The 19,100-nt window shown below is 38.2% G+C and overlaps 1 protein-coding gene across 1 annotated transcript in view; it reads left to right on the plus strand.

The window, feature by feature from the left end:
* The window catches only part of brinp1 (bone morphogenetic protein/retinoic acid inducible neural-specific 1), a 104,325-nt gene extending 98,761 nt beyond the window's left edge, over positions 1 to 5,564 (plus strand). The window contains exon 8 of the mRNA XM_029444373.1: positions 3,239 to 5,564. Coding sequence (XP_029300233.1) covers positions 3,239 to 4,379 — 1,141 coding nt within the window. The 3' untranslated portion in view covers positions 4,380 to 5,564. The remainder of the gene's footprint in view (positions 1 to 3,238) is intronic.
* Positions 5,565 to 19,100: the final 13,536 nt, after the last annotated feature.

Here is a 19,100-nt window from a genome sequence, read left to right on the forward strand (position 1 = left end):
TTGTTACTCAGTATTAGGGATGTGCTGCTGTCACAATTTCACAGAATGGTTATTGTGGACTAATAATTTAAAAAATTGCATTATCTTTATAAGCATAACATTTTCCTGAAATACAACTATTAGAGCTAAGATGAAAAATGACTTCCAAGTTTCCACCATGACTGTATGATGAGTATATTGTTTTTATTTTATGTGTATAGATTTGTTGGACTTATAGAATAGGGTGAAATAGAATGTAATAAAATAATTGAATTGTTTATTGCCCAGAACAAAATTAATAGACAATCCTGACTGTGCATTCACACATATCAAACAATAATTGAACGTAGAAAATAATTTTTAAACAAAATTATTAATTATATAAATGTAAAATAAAATAAATAAATACGTTCAAAGGAATACACTAAGATGCGGTTAGAACGTAAACATCTGTGCAGTGTTGTGAACATCCAAAGGTTGGAATACAGTTGGAGTGTAGCTGTAACTGTAAGTGTTGATAGTCAGTGTAGAAAGTAGGTGCCACTGTGTGACAGTGTTCAGTTCTTGTATGGCTCTGTTCTAGAAGCTGTTTTTGACTCTGTTTGTCTGTGATTTCATGGACCTGCAGCATCTTCCAGGGGGCAGCAGAGTAAACAGATGGTGTCCAGGGTGGGATGGGCCTTTTAATATGTTGGCTGCTCTACTGAGGCAGCAAAGGCTGAATAAGTCCTCCAAAGAGGTCAGTGATACAGTACGCCAGCACACTCTTGATGGAGCAGCAGTAGAAGGTCACGAGCAGCTTCCGCTGAAGGTTGGTTTTTCTGAGAATCCTCAGGAAGTGGGAGCTGCTGTTGTGCCGTTCTAACTACTGCAGTGGTGTTGGTAGACCAGAAGAGATCTTCAGCAATGTGCCCTTTCCACAAAGCCCTTGTTTATGTATAGAGGATTGGGGTATGCACTGTTCCTCCGGAAATCTATTTTGGGTTCTTTTGTGTTTGAGGAGTTCAGGACGAAATTGTTCTCTCAACACAAGGCTGTCAGTTTTTGGACGTCATCCCTGTATGCTGTCTCGTCTTTTCCGGAGATGAGGCCCACCACAATAGTGTTGTCGGCGAAATGTGTTATCTCAGGAGGAGACGAGACAGCCTAAAGGGATGTAGTCCAAAAAAGCACTTAAAACGTTACAACAAAACTATTTGTTGTTAGAAGTTTAAGGCAGTTGATTAGAAATGACTTTGATTACAGAATATTTTATCTATAGATGTTATGTACAGTATCCCCATTCTTGTTTTCACTTGCGAGGCTGAATGGAATGTGCTCTATTTTGAAGCGGCGAGTTTTCTTCTCCTATGTGTCAGTCATGTAAAATGCATGCACCTGCTATGCTTCAGTAGGTCGACTAGCTAATGTAAACATAGCAAGTAACGGCCAAAGTAGCTAGAGCTCAGAGACAGACAGACGTGGAGCCTAGTTAGCTGATCCTGCTGTGACTTCTCTGCCTCCATTAGAGCTAATCAAAATAAAACTGTGAAAGAAGACAGGTTTCACGCTGCCCCAGGAAAATGGTGATAATCGCAGTTTTGACGGTAATGAAAATTCCTGCCGTCTTACCATCAGAATGTTTCAATAAACCAGTATATTGGCACATCTTTGCTTAGTAGCTCCTTTTGAATACATAGTGGAATGGACAGCAAACACACGCTGGAGGGAACTAACATGATACACTCATCTCTCTAAAGACACTCCAGGCCAAACTGCAAAAACGACAGAGAGGCAACAGAACGTGATATGAAAATCACGAATACAGTGCCTGCAACAGGGAATTAACACATCTCATCTCTAGGAGCAGAGGCAAAAGCAGACATGAGTACACTAGTGCACATAAGCAAACAACCTCAAGAAATAGCTGCTCCACACAAGGCACATTTCACGTCTGCAATGAAACAAATTAACCCACAGTGATTGACATGTTCAGATGGGTTACAGTGTTGAAAAGACCACATGGATTTAGGGCATGAATACAAGGAAAAATGAAGTCAAATAATAAAATAAAATGGATGATAGCTCATATTAAAGGGTTGCCAACTGTCACACATTTGGTGTGACACAGAAGTCATTCGAAAAATGATCATGGAAAAAAAAAAACTAAATATACAACAAAGGCATAGCACTCTCTATAAAATAGACATATTATCATACATCATCATAGATCAGTGCTATTCAGTTTCTCCTTCGCCGGTTTTAATACAAAGAGAATACAGTACGTACTCTTCAGACTGAAGGCAAGCTGCTTTTGTCCACATAGACAACTAACTTTATGACTCATGAAACACTTTGCCAGGGAGAAGGTTGGCAAGATTCAACCCCTCTAAATGCGGAGAATGACCACATCCAGCTTTGAAACTGATCTGGATGTTATGTTTTGTGTGAGGGGAATGAAGGACACGTTAGTGCTATTGAGTACGCTTCAAGTTGCATTTCTTAAACTGCAACTAGGATTTATGAGATTATGGTTATTATAGCATAGCTTCCCGTGATGCCATCCTCAATTTGAAGCCAAAGTTAGTGGATTTAAACAATGTGATCCATTGTCCGCTATAGGTGATTTGTTCCAGGCTCATTTTGGGTATAGCTTGGGGGGTTTCCGGCCTGCTGAGAATGCAATGCCATCCATCATAGTTAAGCCTTAGCTTCATTAACATGTCAAGTTAACCTTGACCAGCCCTCGTCTCAGAAAAATCAGGATTCAGAATTCATCTCCTACAGTCTGAAAAGAATTTCCAGTGCTGTCAAGATGACAGGGAAAGATGCCTGAGGGGAAAAGAAGAGACAAGATAAGAATAGCAAGTAATGCCTTCCACCTGAGGGAAATAACGCATCTCCTCCCCCTTGAAGGGAAGAAATTATCCTATTCCTTGATTATCCTGACTAGATGATTTTCATGTATACATTGCTGCCAACCATTTAACAAAGAATTTCATTGAGTTTTGGATTCTTCACTGTGTTTTTATACCTTCTAGCCAATAGTGTCCATTCATTTCAGTATAGTTAAGTCAACTGGTTACGAGGTACAAGCGTACTCGAGATACAGTAAAGTATCCCAGTTAACTTAATGATAGGTTTTATTTTCAAGTCCATTACCATACACAATTAATGACAAATGGGTTTACCAGATAGTGCCGATATGATACGACTTTGAACTTTCCATCTGATCACTGTTAATGCTTCTTTCCTGGTTTGCTTTCTCCTTTTTCTCTAGATCTGTGATGCAGTGGCTCAACAGGGTTCAGTCTTTCCTCTACTGTAACGAGAACGGGTTCTGGGGGACCTTCCTGGAGAGCCAAAGGACATGCGTGTGCCACACAGGTGTTACCTTATGCCAGCGACCCATCCCATGTGTCATAGGTGGCAACAACAGCTGTGCCATGTGCAGCCTGGCCAACATCTCACAATGTGGCTCCTGCAACAAGGGCTACAAGTTGTACCGTGGTCGCTGTGAGCCCCAGAATGTGGACTCAGAACGTAGCGAGCAGTTCATCAGCTTTGAAACTGATCTGGACTTTCAGGACCTGGAACTCAAATACCTGCTACAGAAAATGGATTCCCGACTCTACATCCACACTACTTTCATCAGTAATGAGATCCGACTAGAGACCTTCTTTGACCCTCGATGGCGTAAGCGCATGTCCCTGACTCTCAAGAGTAACAAAAACCGGATGGACTACCTCCACATGATAATCGGTCTATCGATGAAAATCTGCCAGATGCGAAATAGCAGCATTGACCCCATGTTCTTTGTTTATGTCAACCCATTCAGTGGTAGCCACTCTGAAGGCTGGAGCATGCCCTTTGGGGAACATGGTTATCCACGCTGGGAAAAGGTACGACTGCAGAACTCTCAGTGCTTCAACTGGACTCTCCTGCTGGGCAACCGCTGGAAGACCTTCTTTGAGACGGTGCACATCTACCTGCGTAGCCGCGCTAAAATCCCAACTGGCCTACGCAATGACACGGGACAGGGTCCAGTTGATCTTGGAGACCCTAACAAGCGGCAGATCTACATTAAAATATCTGATATCCAAGTGTTCGGCTACAGCCTGCGCTTTAATGCCGACCTGCTCCGTAGTGCTGTGCAGCAGGTTAACCAGTCGTACACACAGGGAACTCAGTTCTACTCATCCTCATCTGTCATGCTCCTACTACTGGACATTAGGGATCGGATTAACCGCCTTGCCCCTCCATCTGCACCTGGTAAACCCCAGCTGGACCTCTTCTCCTGTATGCTAAAGCATAGGCTCAAGCTCAACAACAGCGAGATGATTCGAGTAAATCATGCCTTGGACATGTACAGCACAGAGATACTAAAACAATCAGATCACCTGACTGCTAAACTCTGCTGAACATTGTAACATTAACACAAGGACAGCAACCAGAAACACCCAACAAATGAACTACACGGGGATATTAATCTTAATTTTCTTTTCTCTTTTTGGACCTTTTCTGCCTTTTGATGTAATATTAACTTTGTAAGCATAATTCTTAAAGAGATAAAGGAAAAAGGCAGTGATGAAAAGCATTTCAGATTAAGATAAAGAAGATTAATGGAACCACTATAAAGACTGTATCATATTTGTCCCAGCATGTCTGTCATTCCCTAAAAGAACTTAAAAGAGAAAAAAAAAAAAAAAAATTAAATCTATGTACTGGTGAAAAAGAGGCCTTGATTTTAATCTGAGGGATCAAAGGTTATATCTGAAACTGCCATTCTTTACTGAGAAAAACATTTTTAAAGGAATAACAATATAACACAAGGGCAGACCAGATATCCTTTTATTTCAGCTAATGTGCAAAGTATTTCAGACATAACAGACAGTTTAATATTTAAAAAAAAATGTTTATACATTGTAAGGATTAAATAGCCCTAGTGAATAAGTAGTCAACACATTACTTATAGACTCTTTATTACATTTCAAACCCACAGCAACTCTGCATTGTGAGTTATGCGGCACTCTGTCATTGTTCTGACACATAAGGCACACAGCAGGGCAGTAATGGATAGTCATGTCAAATAACAAAAGCCAGCTGTTTATATATACATATATATGTGGATGAATGTATGTGTGCGTGTGCAAATGTGCGTATACCTTTTTTTGGCTTGATGCTTATTGCTGTTCGTTAATTGAATGTGTCATTTGAGATTGACTCCAGTCTAAGCAAAATCTTGCATTTGGAGCGCTTCTTCCCGTGTTTGAAATTCAAGCTGTGTTTTTCACAAGGCAGTACCTCCTGGTGCGTGAGTGCAATATTGTGGTCTGAAGATTTAACAATCAATGCTATTTTGTACAGCTTTGCAAAATGTACATGTTGTGACTGCTGATTTGTGGAGCTTTTCCGCACCAAGAGCAAAATGTAAACATTCATCATTCAGGCACATTTGCAAGACAACCTAAAGCCATACACTTCCCTGAGGTAGACATACAGTAAGACATCAAGTCCATCCCCGTTTCACGAAAGTACGTACATTTAAAAAAAAAAAAAATGTTCCATTTGTATGTTTTTATTTTGTTCTCTCAGTTTTTAGATAAGAGCACAGCAAAAGTGAGATGAGGGGAGAAGGCATATTATGTTGAATAAGAATCGTGTTGTAAATCCATTGAAATTCTCTGTTGTGCCACAGGAAAAGAAAAAGAAAAAAAGAAATGGTTATATTAAAGCTTAAAATACCTTTTTGGCAGTGTTTAATCTGTAAGCTTTTAATGGCTTGTCTCTCCAGATATGGAATTTAACTTTGTTTTGCATGTTGCTGGAAACATCAACAGAGCTACAACTGTGTTTAACATTCAATCATCAAACTGAAATATGAAACACTACCTATGTATTGTTGGTCACACTTTATTTGGGTAATCTGATGCCGAAACAAGGCTATTGCTGATGACCTTGTGTAGGTCCAGTCCATTACCTGCATGTTTGTTAACAACAAAGGCAAGGTCAGTCATGCCATACAACCTAGCTGTTCTAGCCATTGATGGAACTTAAAAAAGGGGTGACTTCATATTTGCTGCCATGGTTCCCAAACTTTGGGGAAACCTTCCTCCCAGTGTAAAAGCTGCCAACCCAGTTGCAAGCTTTTAGACTGACATCTAAAATCTCATACGTTTATAGTTTTCAAATGAGTTTTATTATTTATTTTTTATATCTGTTAGTCTCTGGATGTAGCTATAGTTGGGGTTATATCTTTGTCTTTTTTTTTTTTTAGTTGTGTGTTCTTCTAAATAATATTTCTTTTTTACATTGTGATGAGACTAGTCTTGTGGGGTCAGCTGTAAGCAGAGGCATGTAATATATCTGGGAACAACCATGGTGGGGTTGTGACTACAACGTAAACCAGGAAGCCGGGTTTGGAATTCCTCAACCAATGCAACATCTCTTAAAAACAGTCAAAAGTCGTGGGCAATGATTTAAGCAATCAAGAAATGTCAGCGGCCCTGGAACAAAACCTCTCTCTGATTCATATGGATGCAGCTTTGTCAGCTGCAGATTTTACTGCATCCACGATAGTTGTCTCTAGTTGTGAATTCTTGTCATTATGTAACTAACGGAACTACGTTTTGCTTTGTGTGGCGATGATTATCCTTATGTTTTATTTTACTGTTGTCAGTCTTTTTGTGTAGCATTTTTAACTCTTGAGAGGCGCTTTATAAATAACAGCTTAGTCACTTACTTAAGTAACTATAATGCATCACTACAAATCTAACCAATTTTAGGTGATTCAGCAGTCTGCAAAAATAATATACCGATTTTCAATGTATGGGTTAGCGCATATGTGGTTGGTGGCTGGTTCGGGGCGACAGAGGCTCTTCTAGTTGTCAGGCTGAGCTCTGTGTTGTCAAATTAATCTCACAGTACAATACTTTTATCAGTCAGGTAAGCTGCAGCATAGGGAAGAGAGGGCATCTGGACCCGATGATACCAGTTAAAAAAACTGTATCGTGACCAGTGTGTCCGCTTGGGTGTAGATGGTAACTGCAAGTCTCAAAGCTGTTTGGTATTGTAGTTTATCAGGTCCAGTTTTTGAATTTTGCATAAGCATGCTAATGTTAACATGATAGACTTTACACTTTCTCAAATATGTTAGCATCCATAGCATTGCCACCGTAACATTTGCATGCTAACAGCACCTCCTCATGGATTTGTTTGAGCTGACGTACTGTAGAGCTGATTTTGACATACTGAAGCGAAGCATAGCAAGCGTGAGAGGGCCACAGGCCTGCTGCCAATAGGGATGCAGTAAATAGGGGACTTGATTGTTCAGCATTAACATTGGACTATCCAAATGAATTACTTTATTATTATTATTATTATTATTATTATTATTATTATTATTATTATTATTATTATTATTATTATTATTATTATTATTAAGTGCCTGTTATCTATCCCTTTAACACATTTAGAGCTGGAGAAAACTTTTTAGACGTTACACAGACGAGTGACACTGAATTAGCTTCAGAATTTGAGACCATAAATGTTGATCAAATATATACTTTTCAAATCCTCCTCGGAACTTCGCCTTGATGGGGGTTTGTGCATGTGGGGAAATCAACCTCCAGACAGAGGGTCAAAGGATGACTTGAAGTTATGGTTGAATTTTATTTTTGTCCCCTGTTGTACAATATTTCTGTAAATATGAACTCTGTTACAGTATCAACCCTCTGCTACAGTAACAATATTATAAAATATAACAGTATTGAAAGGGAATACAAAGACTACTTAAAAAAAAAAGAAAATAAGCCCTCCATTTGAATACATCAGCACAAAGTACAGGGCACCCATGTCTTGTGTATCTAATTAGATTCATGACAATGTATGACTGTTTTTATATTGTCAAAACATACTGTTCATTACTATTTAGTTTTGAGCCACTGCAAGGTCCATGAAACAAGCACATTTAGTCGTATGGCGTTATGCTACCACAGTGTTGCTTACATGTGTCCATGGATATGTCTGAAGATTTCTACACCTAATACCTTGCCTATGTACTTTTTTGCTGTTCTGTTGAGATCATTATATCAGCTTATTTCAAATGAATGTTTCATATAATAATCTATTTCTCATTAAAAGGCTATATTTAATAAGAAGAGCAAGGCTTGTTTGTACCATTTCATATCCTAGAAACTATTATTAGTATTTTGCACACAACGATGCAGCACAGTATACCAATATCCTATGAGCCAGCTCATTTTAGTGTACTGGCATGGCAAAAGCATTACCTAAATACTTTTCTTAACTATAGCTGTTGGTTCTATAGAACATTCTCGCCAAGGCTGTTATCCTGTCTCTGAAGTTTGCTGATAACAAAGATTTATTCCCTTTAAACAAAAACTGTGAAGCCACACAAAGAACTGCCTTTGTGTGGCTTCACAGTTTTTGTTTGTTTGCTGAATGCAGTGAAAGAAATAATGCTTGTGCTCAAGGATTCACATCCAGTAAGGCGGCGGCATTCATCATCGACAGATTTGGTATTTATTTCCCAATCATGCAGACCCAACAGTTCTGCCCATCTTCCCATCCACTTAATCATGCCCTGCTTTTGTCTTTGCAGCACTTTAATGGCTAAAAGCGGTGCTGGTACAAGCATCAGAGCAGAACTGTTCTCGGTCCTTGACATGTTTACAAAAAAACATGCAGCCATGACGACCTGGGGATATGTAAGCTGCTATATGGTAGCTTCTGCAACAATATGAAGGGGTTGCAAAAGATTGCCTGGTCAGGGGGAATTCAGAGAACTGAACTGATGTTACGATATCATTTTGGAGGCCATTTTATGAAAAATCAACTCGACATAAAAATAATAAATGCTTGCAAGTGTTTTATGTATCATTAAAAACATCTTAGTTCTTTTAATGATCCTCAGAGGAGCAAAGAGACCAGAGGCTTCAGTGAGGAGACGCTATTGATTGTAAATCTGTTAAGAGAGTGTCACTGTTGAAACTGCATCAGTACAACACTGAAGTTTTATTACAGGGGGGGTCAGGTGACATCACAGGTCGTCTGTATTTACGGGTTTGGTAAAAGCAGCAGTGCACCCTACTGCGCACATTCACAATTATTAGTACAATTATACCAATAATTATTAATAGAAATTATAACAATGTTGGTCGTGATAAACAGGGAAGTTTAAATTCACATGAAAAATGTTTTTATCTGCCTTATTTTTTAAATGTGTATCAGTATACAGTATACTATTATAGGACTATTTAGCATTGCATATGAAATATTGTAGATTATAAAATATTTGACACAAACACCACAATATGCTGCCTTAGGAGCTGTGTATAACAAAAAACTGAAAAGTATTACAGCGATTAGATTAAAGATATTAAATTCACTGTCATCAGTGCTATCTATATAAAGTATATAGGAAGTGGACGTAGTCACTGTGACGTCACACATTGGTTTGTGGGCTAGCGTTTTGAAACCTCAAGATTAGCATGTTGGCCCTCGCCATCTTGTTTTTTTGGAACCAGCAGTTACACGAGAGGGTGGAGCAAGTACGAACGAATGCTAAATAAGACATTTTTCGGCAACTAAAAGGGTTAAAGTTATAAAACGAAAACAGATAACACCCAGACCGGACAACACCATGGTAGTGACATGTCAATCACAACTGGATGTACACAGCTGGCATTAGAATGCCATTGGCCACGTCATTTTCAGTATTTTCTCCCCTTCTGCTATCTCCGCTATCTATTTTTCCAAAGGGGCATCATCCCTGCATCCTGTGCTTAGTGCCGCCTAACACGTTTTTGATTGGTTTAAAGAAATACAAACAACCCAAAGCGTTTTTTTTCCCTATCCAGAATGATAATATGTGGAGCCACACCTTTCTCTATGCAAAACTAACCACAAGTTTAGCCACGCCCTAATGCACACGCTGCTTTATCGTCTATTTTACTCTAAATGGAACCAACATTTACAAAATTAACATCATGTTGTATTGAAGAAAAGACTTGAAACTAGTCATTGAGACCATAAACACATGTTTAAAACGTTTACTGAAGTAATAAATCAAGTGAAGAGTGGGTTTATTTTCTCATAGACTTCTATAAAAATCTGATTTATTTTTGCATCCAGAGGAGTCTCCCCCTGCTGGCTATTTAAATATTTCTTAGTGTTCACACAGTATTTTCAGTTTGGAATCTTTGTGTTGCATCAAAAAAAAACAGTGTTTAGTGAATGTCCTTTGGATATTCCACATCCTCCAGTTGCAAAAACACAAACTCTAATACCTGGTAAATCGGTTGAAACTGAGATATATAAAGTGGTTAAGATAAATAAACTGACTTGCAGTTTAGCATGAATAGCATGTTCACATTACTAGCTCCAGTGGTGTAGTCTATGTGATACTGTCGTGGAAGTTTTTAATCAAGTCCTTAAACAAATTACCAGTGAAGTCTATGATACTGAAATGACGATTCTTGAGAAGTTAACTTGTCTTTGGAATATTTATTATTTGCAAATAGGATCATCAATCATACAGAGTTGCAAGCAATCTGCGTGAGGAAGAACCCAGAAAAGAGAGTGTTCATGTATCTTAAAGACAGAAAGGGGAAGGAGGAGTAAAAGATTGCCACCGTAGGCCCACAAACAAAGGAAGAAGAGAAAGGAACTGTGGAGAGTTCCCACAGTTGCAGGTGTTAGAAAGACAAAATAAAGAGATAAGTAGAGGGGAAGAGAGGGGAGGGGAAGAAGATGGGAACATTTGGTATAAACAGAGAATAATATGGTTGGAATAAGATAAGGTTACAGATCAGACAGGGAGAAAGACAGAAGTTAATTGAACCAAGTATTAAACAATACAAATATAATATGGACATATGACATTTTCCATTACAATACGCAGCTATGGCATATGCCCACAAAAAAATAATAATGACAATAGATTCCATGTGAAGCTCTGCATGCTATAGTATCCAAGCAACATGCTCTTACATTCCTGCATTTTTACAAAAGTATGATTTGGTCTCAACCCTCAGAGCTCCCAATGCATAAAAAACATGAACATGCTCCCTCACTGTTTTCCCACATGTTAGCTCTACCAGTTGTGTTAGTTGAAGTGCCAAGTCAAGCCAAAGGAACGTCTACCAGGAATTGAACCGTCAGATGTCTGCTGTGGTGTGCCGTCTGCCTTTGCTTGTGTGTCGGTGTCCTTTTTTTAGGCGCAAGCAGTTTAAGTACTTATCAAAAATGTATACATGAAGCACTCAAAATGCACTTGGGTATATAAGGTTATCACTTGTTACAATATATGTCAAGTCATCACATTTGAAAAAAAATAGGATATGGTGTAATAAAAAAAATTGTTATATGAAAAACAGCTAACAGTAACAGTTACAGTTAGTTATTAATAACATGTTTACTCTACTATATTATTAAATGTGTATGCAGTACACACAGAGATTAGGTTTTTTTACATCTTAACTGCAACAAGTTTAGGAATTTATTTTCTTTGAGCATATGAGAAATTAACATAATATTCTTAAAGGGAGAAGCATCGTATTTGATGTGCATAAATGATTGCTTAGTTCCCCAGAGATCCTTTCTTTTAAAAGAAAAATATATTATTATTTGAACTAAAAGGATAGGTTTTTACAAAAATAAACTAAGGGAAAGCTTTTTAGATAATTTGATTGAAATACAATAGAGTGAAACAACTGTTCCACGCCAAGGACATTTCCGTAAAGTAGTTACAGTATTTGAACAGCTGCTTCAGTCTATTACCATATCATATATAAGTTTACAATATCATATAGTATACCATATTTTCATTTACAATACACTGAGCTTTGCACTTAAGACACTCCGCAACCAAGTCAAAATCCAGGAACGTTTAAGTCAATTTTATGAGCTGCGTGGTCGTGGTAGTCTGTTTAGGTCTTGTCCTCCATGAATCAACAGAAATTGAACAATGCATATTGGGTTCCCCTCCTTTTTCCTTCTTCTCCAACTAAGCTAATTAAAAAGATGAATAGGTATTGTAAACTCAGCATTTTAAGTGAGACACAAAAGGCTTAGTAAATCTAGAACTCCCTCTCATGTTGGAGTACAGTGCCACCTTAACTGTTGGTAACTGAATGTAGTTTCTAAACTTTGTCTTTACAATGATTTGACAGTCCGTTTTCAGCAGTGAAGTTTCATAAATAAGAGATGAAAGCCAACAGGGAAACCATTTGTATTTAATTTCCCCAATGCTAGTCATGGATGTATAAAGGAAACTGGATACTGTGTTATAGGCAAGGCGCTGTTCATTCCTATGAAAGTTGCTTAGTGGTGCATGAAGTTAAAATGGTTCGACTACAGTATGAAATTACATCCCCGCCCCTCGAACATTTGTTCCATTACCTTGAAGACCAAGCTCAAAATTGTGAAGAAAAAAAGCTACAGATCAGAAACCATAAATGAGAAACACAAAGAAAACTCACAATGTCACATCAGTAGAAAAATGTTGTACGGGTGGCACGGGACCGGACCAAAGCATCAGTATAATAGAAAACACAAAAAGCTGTGATACAGATGAAAATACTGATAAAGGACTCCAAAAGGTTTTGTTAGACAACCTCCAGTTTTGTCGACTTCAATACTCAACCCTATGGGGACCTTTTCTGTCACTCAATAGATATGATTTGCTTTGTACATTAAACGTCCCATTGTAACAGTATCACCCTGGATCTGGTCCTCATTTGGATTATCACTGTTTCTGATGTAACACGTTTGTATATGATCTCTATGACATGAATTGTAATTTGAAGTACTATACCAACGCCAAGATGGCACTTGCCATTACATTTTCTCCACTGGAAGGGAACCCTGAAGGGCTCTTTATCACATTTTATCCACTTGAAAGGCATTCTATAGGACTCTGCGTCGAGTTTTCTCCACTGGGAGGGCACCTTAGAGCAGGGGTCGGGAACCTATGGCTCGCGAGCCATATATGGCTCTTTCCATAACGCGATATGGCTCGCAGACAATTTTTTAACATGATTAACAAGTAATAAATAATTATATTGTGTCATTTTAAAGTAAAACATTTGGCAGCGGATTTGTTTTTAGTTCTCCCCTCTCCTTTCCTCCGCTCTGTCTCTGACTGCACAGCGCACACACTTACACAAGTGTGTGTGCGTGTGTGTGTGTGTGTGTGTGTGTGTGTGTGTGGAGGGGGCGGAGCCCTGCCCGTCGCGAAACTGCGCAAAGCAAGCAGTAGACCGGGGGCCAACATTAAAAACTGGGACTACGTCGAGGGCCAAACACGGTCCACATTTATTGAACAGGATACACATAGATATGGAACATATTTAAGTCAACTGCAGACGGATTGCTGAGCAGTTCAATTCAAATTTCTGAGCTGCAAAGTCGGCAAATGCGCTCATTTGATCAGCAGAATGCTGTCGGGAACACAGCGGGGGAGACGTTTGTCAGTGTTTGGAAACATGTAGTGACCAAAGTTTACTTCTGCATCAGAGTCTCCCACAGGCAGCTTGGCATCATACATGTCCGTGATCACACGGCCCTGAAGCTGCAGGTTTAACAGTGGGATGCTTCGTTATGTCGCACAAACAGTCCAGCTCACATCGTCCCAGAGATCTGTGGTGTGTTTCCCTTTGCCTTAGAGGGTGCTTTATCATGATTTCTCCACTGGAAGGGCAGACGGTCCTGCATCACATTTGTTCCACTGGAAGGGCATCCAAGAGGGCACATTTTTATATAGTAGAATTCTTTTTATTTGTCCCTAAAGCTCCCGTAAGCTAATTTCCTGAGCAATATTGCAGTCTCAATAAATTAACTCATGATAATTGCTTCACTACTGAGTGAGAGCTACAAATGTAAGCTCCTCAGAACTCATCAATGCTAATTAAGATAATCATTACTTTCTTTTTGACATGATAGCTTTTTTAAAACCTTCTCATTGACCATCTACTATCCTCGTATCCCTGTTTGCTGCAAATGATTCCTTAACATTCTTTAATGGCACGTTTCTTAATCTTCTTCAATCCCAAATAATTGACCTAATCAGACATGAAATTATCAATTTAACTAATGAGGTCTCTGGTCTCCAAGAATGTACACCTACTGCTTTGGCGCCCGCCAGTATATTCTCTCAGTGAGAGACGGGCTCACCAGACATGTCTGCCATTAATACAGGATACCAAACCAACATCTTACCTGTTAAACCTGCTCCCTGCCAAAGTAAATTAAGAGCACTTAGGATCTCCTTTCCAGGTGGTCAGTGAACCACTGCATTAACTAAATATTACATTACAAAGTCATACATTACAAGCATTATTTCAAATCTCTGACACTGATAATGGGATTCATGTAAACCTGAGGGAACGTGTCTATTGAACTGGACAGCATTATTAGAGCTTTAGCCATAATACTACTTACCTGAAACATTGACATTCCTGCTACATCAGTGGAGCGTTATGTGTTTTGAAAATTAATGAAACAGCAATGTTTCATTTGGTATAGGAATTCATTTTAGGATGCAGCCGGTAAACTATTAGTGTGTCACAGTTACTAATGAAACCAGAATCAACTTTATTTGTAAGTCTGTAGGCTGCAGTATGACAAATATAAGATTTTGACTCGCAGCTTTTCAGCAGCCCTGCACATAAATACCAAGAACATAATGAATTTCACAAAAGTACAGGAAGCTACCAATATAGATGTACAGCTTTGATGATAATCACTGCATTAGAATATATACGCCATTCCGAAGATAAACAAATGCACATAAACATAAGCAAACAAATAGAAATAATGTAGAGTTCATTTAAATGACAGTACATGGTTGTTTTTGACAACTTAATGCATTCCTTATATATATATATATACATATATATATATATATATATATATATATATATATATATATATATATATATATATATATATATATATATATGTATATATATATACACATATAGCAACTGCTAACCTCCTGTCCCCCCCATCCGGACCAAGCTCAAATCCTGGGGGGACAGGGCCTTCTCCATCGCTGCTCCCACCCTCTGGAACTCTCAAACCATCATAGACTCCTCCTCACTCACCACATTCAAATCATTACTTAAGACTCATCTGTTCAACACTGCCTTCAAACACTGACCGTCTCTTCTGCTTATCCTCCCTTTTTGTTTTGTTCGTTTGTATATTTATTTTTGTGCCACTCACTCTGTCAAGCGTCTTTGAGTTACTAGAAAAGCGCTATACAAGTCTAATGCATTATTATTATTATTATTATTATTATTATTATTATTATTATTATTATTATTATTATTATTATTATTATTATTAACATTCAAAATCACCATAAACATCAATTATATTAGTATTGCAGAACTTAAAGCTTTATATATATATATATATATATATATATAGTGTTCCTTATCAGATGACAGGATTGTGTCATGCTCTAGTCTAGTTAAATTACTATGATGCTAACATTTCTGGTAGGGTTTGCAGGTTAACATATATAACACTGCCAGCTTGTGTAACTAGATTGATTCTCATCTTAACATTTGAACATGTTATTCCTGAATAGCAGAGTCGCATTTGTACACGTGGCGTCACCCTCCCAAGCACCCAGGAGGACATATTGAGATTACACAGACGGTACAGAATTAGAGGCTTTTATTTTGGTTCTGAAAGATGATAAGCAAATTACTGAAGAACAGATGCCGAGATATTGTTTGTTGCTTAGGCCTGGTTCTACACTGTATTAGTGTCAGCCCCCCCGAGCTAAATTAACAAGGGTGGGGGGCATTCAGTTTTCACACTGGAAACCAATACCACACTGCTGCTAATACATCAGTATTAATATTTCCCTTAACAAACCGTGTTCAGATACAAAAACACATTGCAAACTTGATGATGATCAACCAACAATGTCCAACCTTGACAGAAAGAAACTCACTGACTCCATGTCTGCGTCAGAGCTCATCACAAACATTTTCCAACACAAATTTAATGAAAAAAAGAGAAAAAGCTGATTAATTCAACTAAAATTCCACAACCTAGCCTAACTCACAAGCCTGAGTTTAACCATCACTGACAACTCGGATCATTTTTGCCCGACAGATTTTCATACAGCCAGTCTGCAAATCTGCGTTAATAAAAACAATAAAAAGCTAGCACAGCATTGGACTCACCGTTAGAAGTGCAGCAGGCGAGGGGTCTTCCGACGACCTTGTCCCGAAGGCCAGCTGCTACAGCTGCGACTCAAGTGCATGGCGCATGGACTGATGGTGGTCAATGAAAATGTTCCTCAATAGTTAATTTTCTCTCACTTCCAATAGTATCAGGCAGAAGTTTTGGTCCATGGACAGTCACACCAAATCAGAGAACCCATGACAGCGGCTGCTAGCCACTGGGCTAATGTTAGCTTGGCCGAACTATCGTATCCCAAGCTGGACATATCTTTACTTTTATCAGTTGAGTTAAATTTTGCATTAAGCCACTTTCATATATCTATGACCAACCATAAGTACTTTTTGCTAATGCTAGCTCCCAATCTTTTTTGTGTCGTGCGCTTCAGGCTTCACCCTTGAACTTGCGGGTCATCCTTAATCTCGCAGTAATGTGCGAGATTTGATGGTTGACCTTCTTCCTTTCCTAATTAGGCTGCTAAATCCATACTTAAAATGTGCCCTAAAATGGGTTTTATCTGTATAATATCAAATGTAAATATATATTCAAAACACTTTTTTCCCCCTGTTCTTTAGAACATGTTGTCAGATGGAGGGGGGTTGGGTGATCAGGGGCAGCTGTCATTCCCCAGGCAGCTAAAGGCCAGGTAAATGTGTTTCTTTGTTTATTATGCTACATTTTTTCTTGTTCGGCATAAGAATAAAGAATAAATAACAATATAGGAGATTACATTACTGCTTTTCTGGTTTTTGGTTGGAAATGAAGAATTTCAGTACTCAATTTACCACGTCTGGTTTGCATGTAGAGATGCATTTGTGCATCAGAAAAAGAATATTTGTTGAATACAAACAGATCACAACTGTGGCTTTGTTTATGAAAATGTGTCGTCTGAATTGTTCGATTTCTTTTGTGCAACTTTGTGTTCGCTGATGAATTGTTTTATTCTTGTGCCTTTGTATTGTGTATCACCGTGTTAGCCTCTGATTTATTGTTTTGTTGACCTATAAGGCTGCTTTGACTCATATGTTTCTTTGCAAATTTGTGCCTTTCCTCAGCAGGAACTGAGGCACCTAAGGGCCATCATAAATAACACCACAGCTGAACCCACAACATCAGAATATCAAGACATATCTTCAAAGCACACTAGTTTTCACCACACACAAAATGCATTGAGATGTTTCAAGTCATTTTCTTCTAGCCGTGAGCCATATGACAACATTTTGCACCTAAAATACATAATGCCGTTATTTTTGTGGAGCTTGTCACAAAATTCACTCTGTGGAATGCCCTTAACATTTGCACACACACATTTCTGTCATCCACAGATGTTAACAAGATTCTAGAATAACAACAGCCTTGAGGTGTTTACGGTGTTGTGTCTTCAATTATCAGGAGAGCTACCTGCCAGGTTGTGTCTAATTCCTTGCAAGGCAAGAGTGTACACTAACAAGTGTGTTTATTCCTGTCAGCTGTTTTTTAGCCCAGAGGAAAGTAAAAATGTTACAGTAAGTTCACCTGTTCCTTGTTAATGGGCTTTATTTATTTGACATGTATTTAACTGAAGCTGGGTTTTCTTTTGCCACTAATCCATTATATAAGGCTACGTACCGTGGTTTCATTGTCCTACTTTTTGTCATTCTCGTCTGCTTTCCTGTTGTCTGGAGGCTCTGGGTTTTGTGAACTTTAAAAAATGTGTATTTTCTCTTTTCTGTCCTTCAAAACACAATCAGTTACTGTGAACCAGAGGCCAGAGGGAATAAGTGCAATGAAGTGTGTAACAAATAGGAATCAAAATCTGATTTTCAACTTCCCATGTACCCATTGTATCATATTCTTTATCTTTTCTAAACTCTGTGACATACATTGTTGCCACCTCGTTCACTGATTCTCTGCCAAAATCTCATTGAATGAAATGTCTCTGATGGAAAGCATCTGTCTCCTCTAGTCTTCCTGTTTCTGTGCTGCAATCTGCCAGGTGTTGCCTTCAGACCCTGCACCACAGAAATGTATTAAAGACATTAATTCAGGCACAGCAATGTGCAGTGAATAAAATCAAAGAGGCAACTGTTGTTTCTTTATTAAAAGCAAATAATGCTGCGTGCTTAAGGGAGCTGTGGCTCAGGAGGTAGAGTGATTCGATCCCCAGCCCCTGCAGTCAACATGTCGAAGTGCAAGATACTGAACCCCAATTTGCTGCAGATGGCCTGGCCAACGGTGTGTCAGTGTGTGTGAAAGAGCTGATGTGCACCTTGTATAGACCTTGTATAGTAGCCTCTGACTCTGTATGAATGTGTGTGAATGGGTGAATGGCATGTGTTGTAAAGCGCTTTGAGTGAAAAGATTGGAAAAGCGCTATATAAAAGCAGTCCATATTATAAATTGCTTGCATTATAATTATGTAGCTTTTTAAAAATAGTTAAAGGTGAATGGTATTTGTTATATAAAATAATATATGACATTAAATTACGAATAGATAAATAGATCTGCTGTTTATTTAAATCCCCCAAAAATGATATTGATGAGTACAATGGCTGTAGTAAGCAGGTTTACTTCACAGCAATAAGTAATGGCAGGCATTATAAAACAGTAGTATATTGTACTGATTTGTAAAGTGTTAGTTAGCTACCATCACTTAAGACTTAAGTGACAACATATAAACCACAAGTACTAAAATGTAATATTTTGTATGTAGTTTATTTGGTATGATAAATAATAAAATGCAATTGAGTAATGTCCCTGTTCATGCACAGATGAAGGTAGCAAGGCATTCACAATGCACATACAGTATATCTAATATAATTGTATATATGTATATATGTATATATATATATATATATATATATATATATATATATATATATATATATATATATATATATATATATATATATGTATATATGTATATATGTATATATGTA

The sequence above is a fragment of the Cottoperca gobio genome, chromosome 12, assembly GCF_900634415.1.
Source record: "Cottoperca gobio chromosome 12, fCotGob3.1, whole genome shotgun sequence".
NCBI classification, from domain to species: Eukaryota; Metazoa; Chordata; class Actinopteri; order Perciformes; family Bovichtidae; genus Cottoperca; species Cottoperca gobio.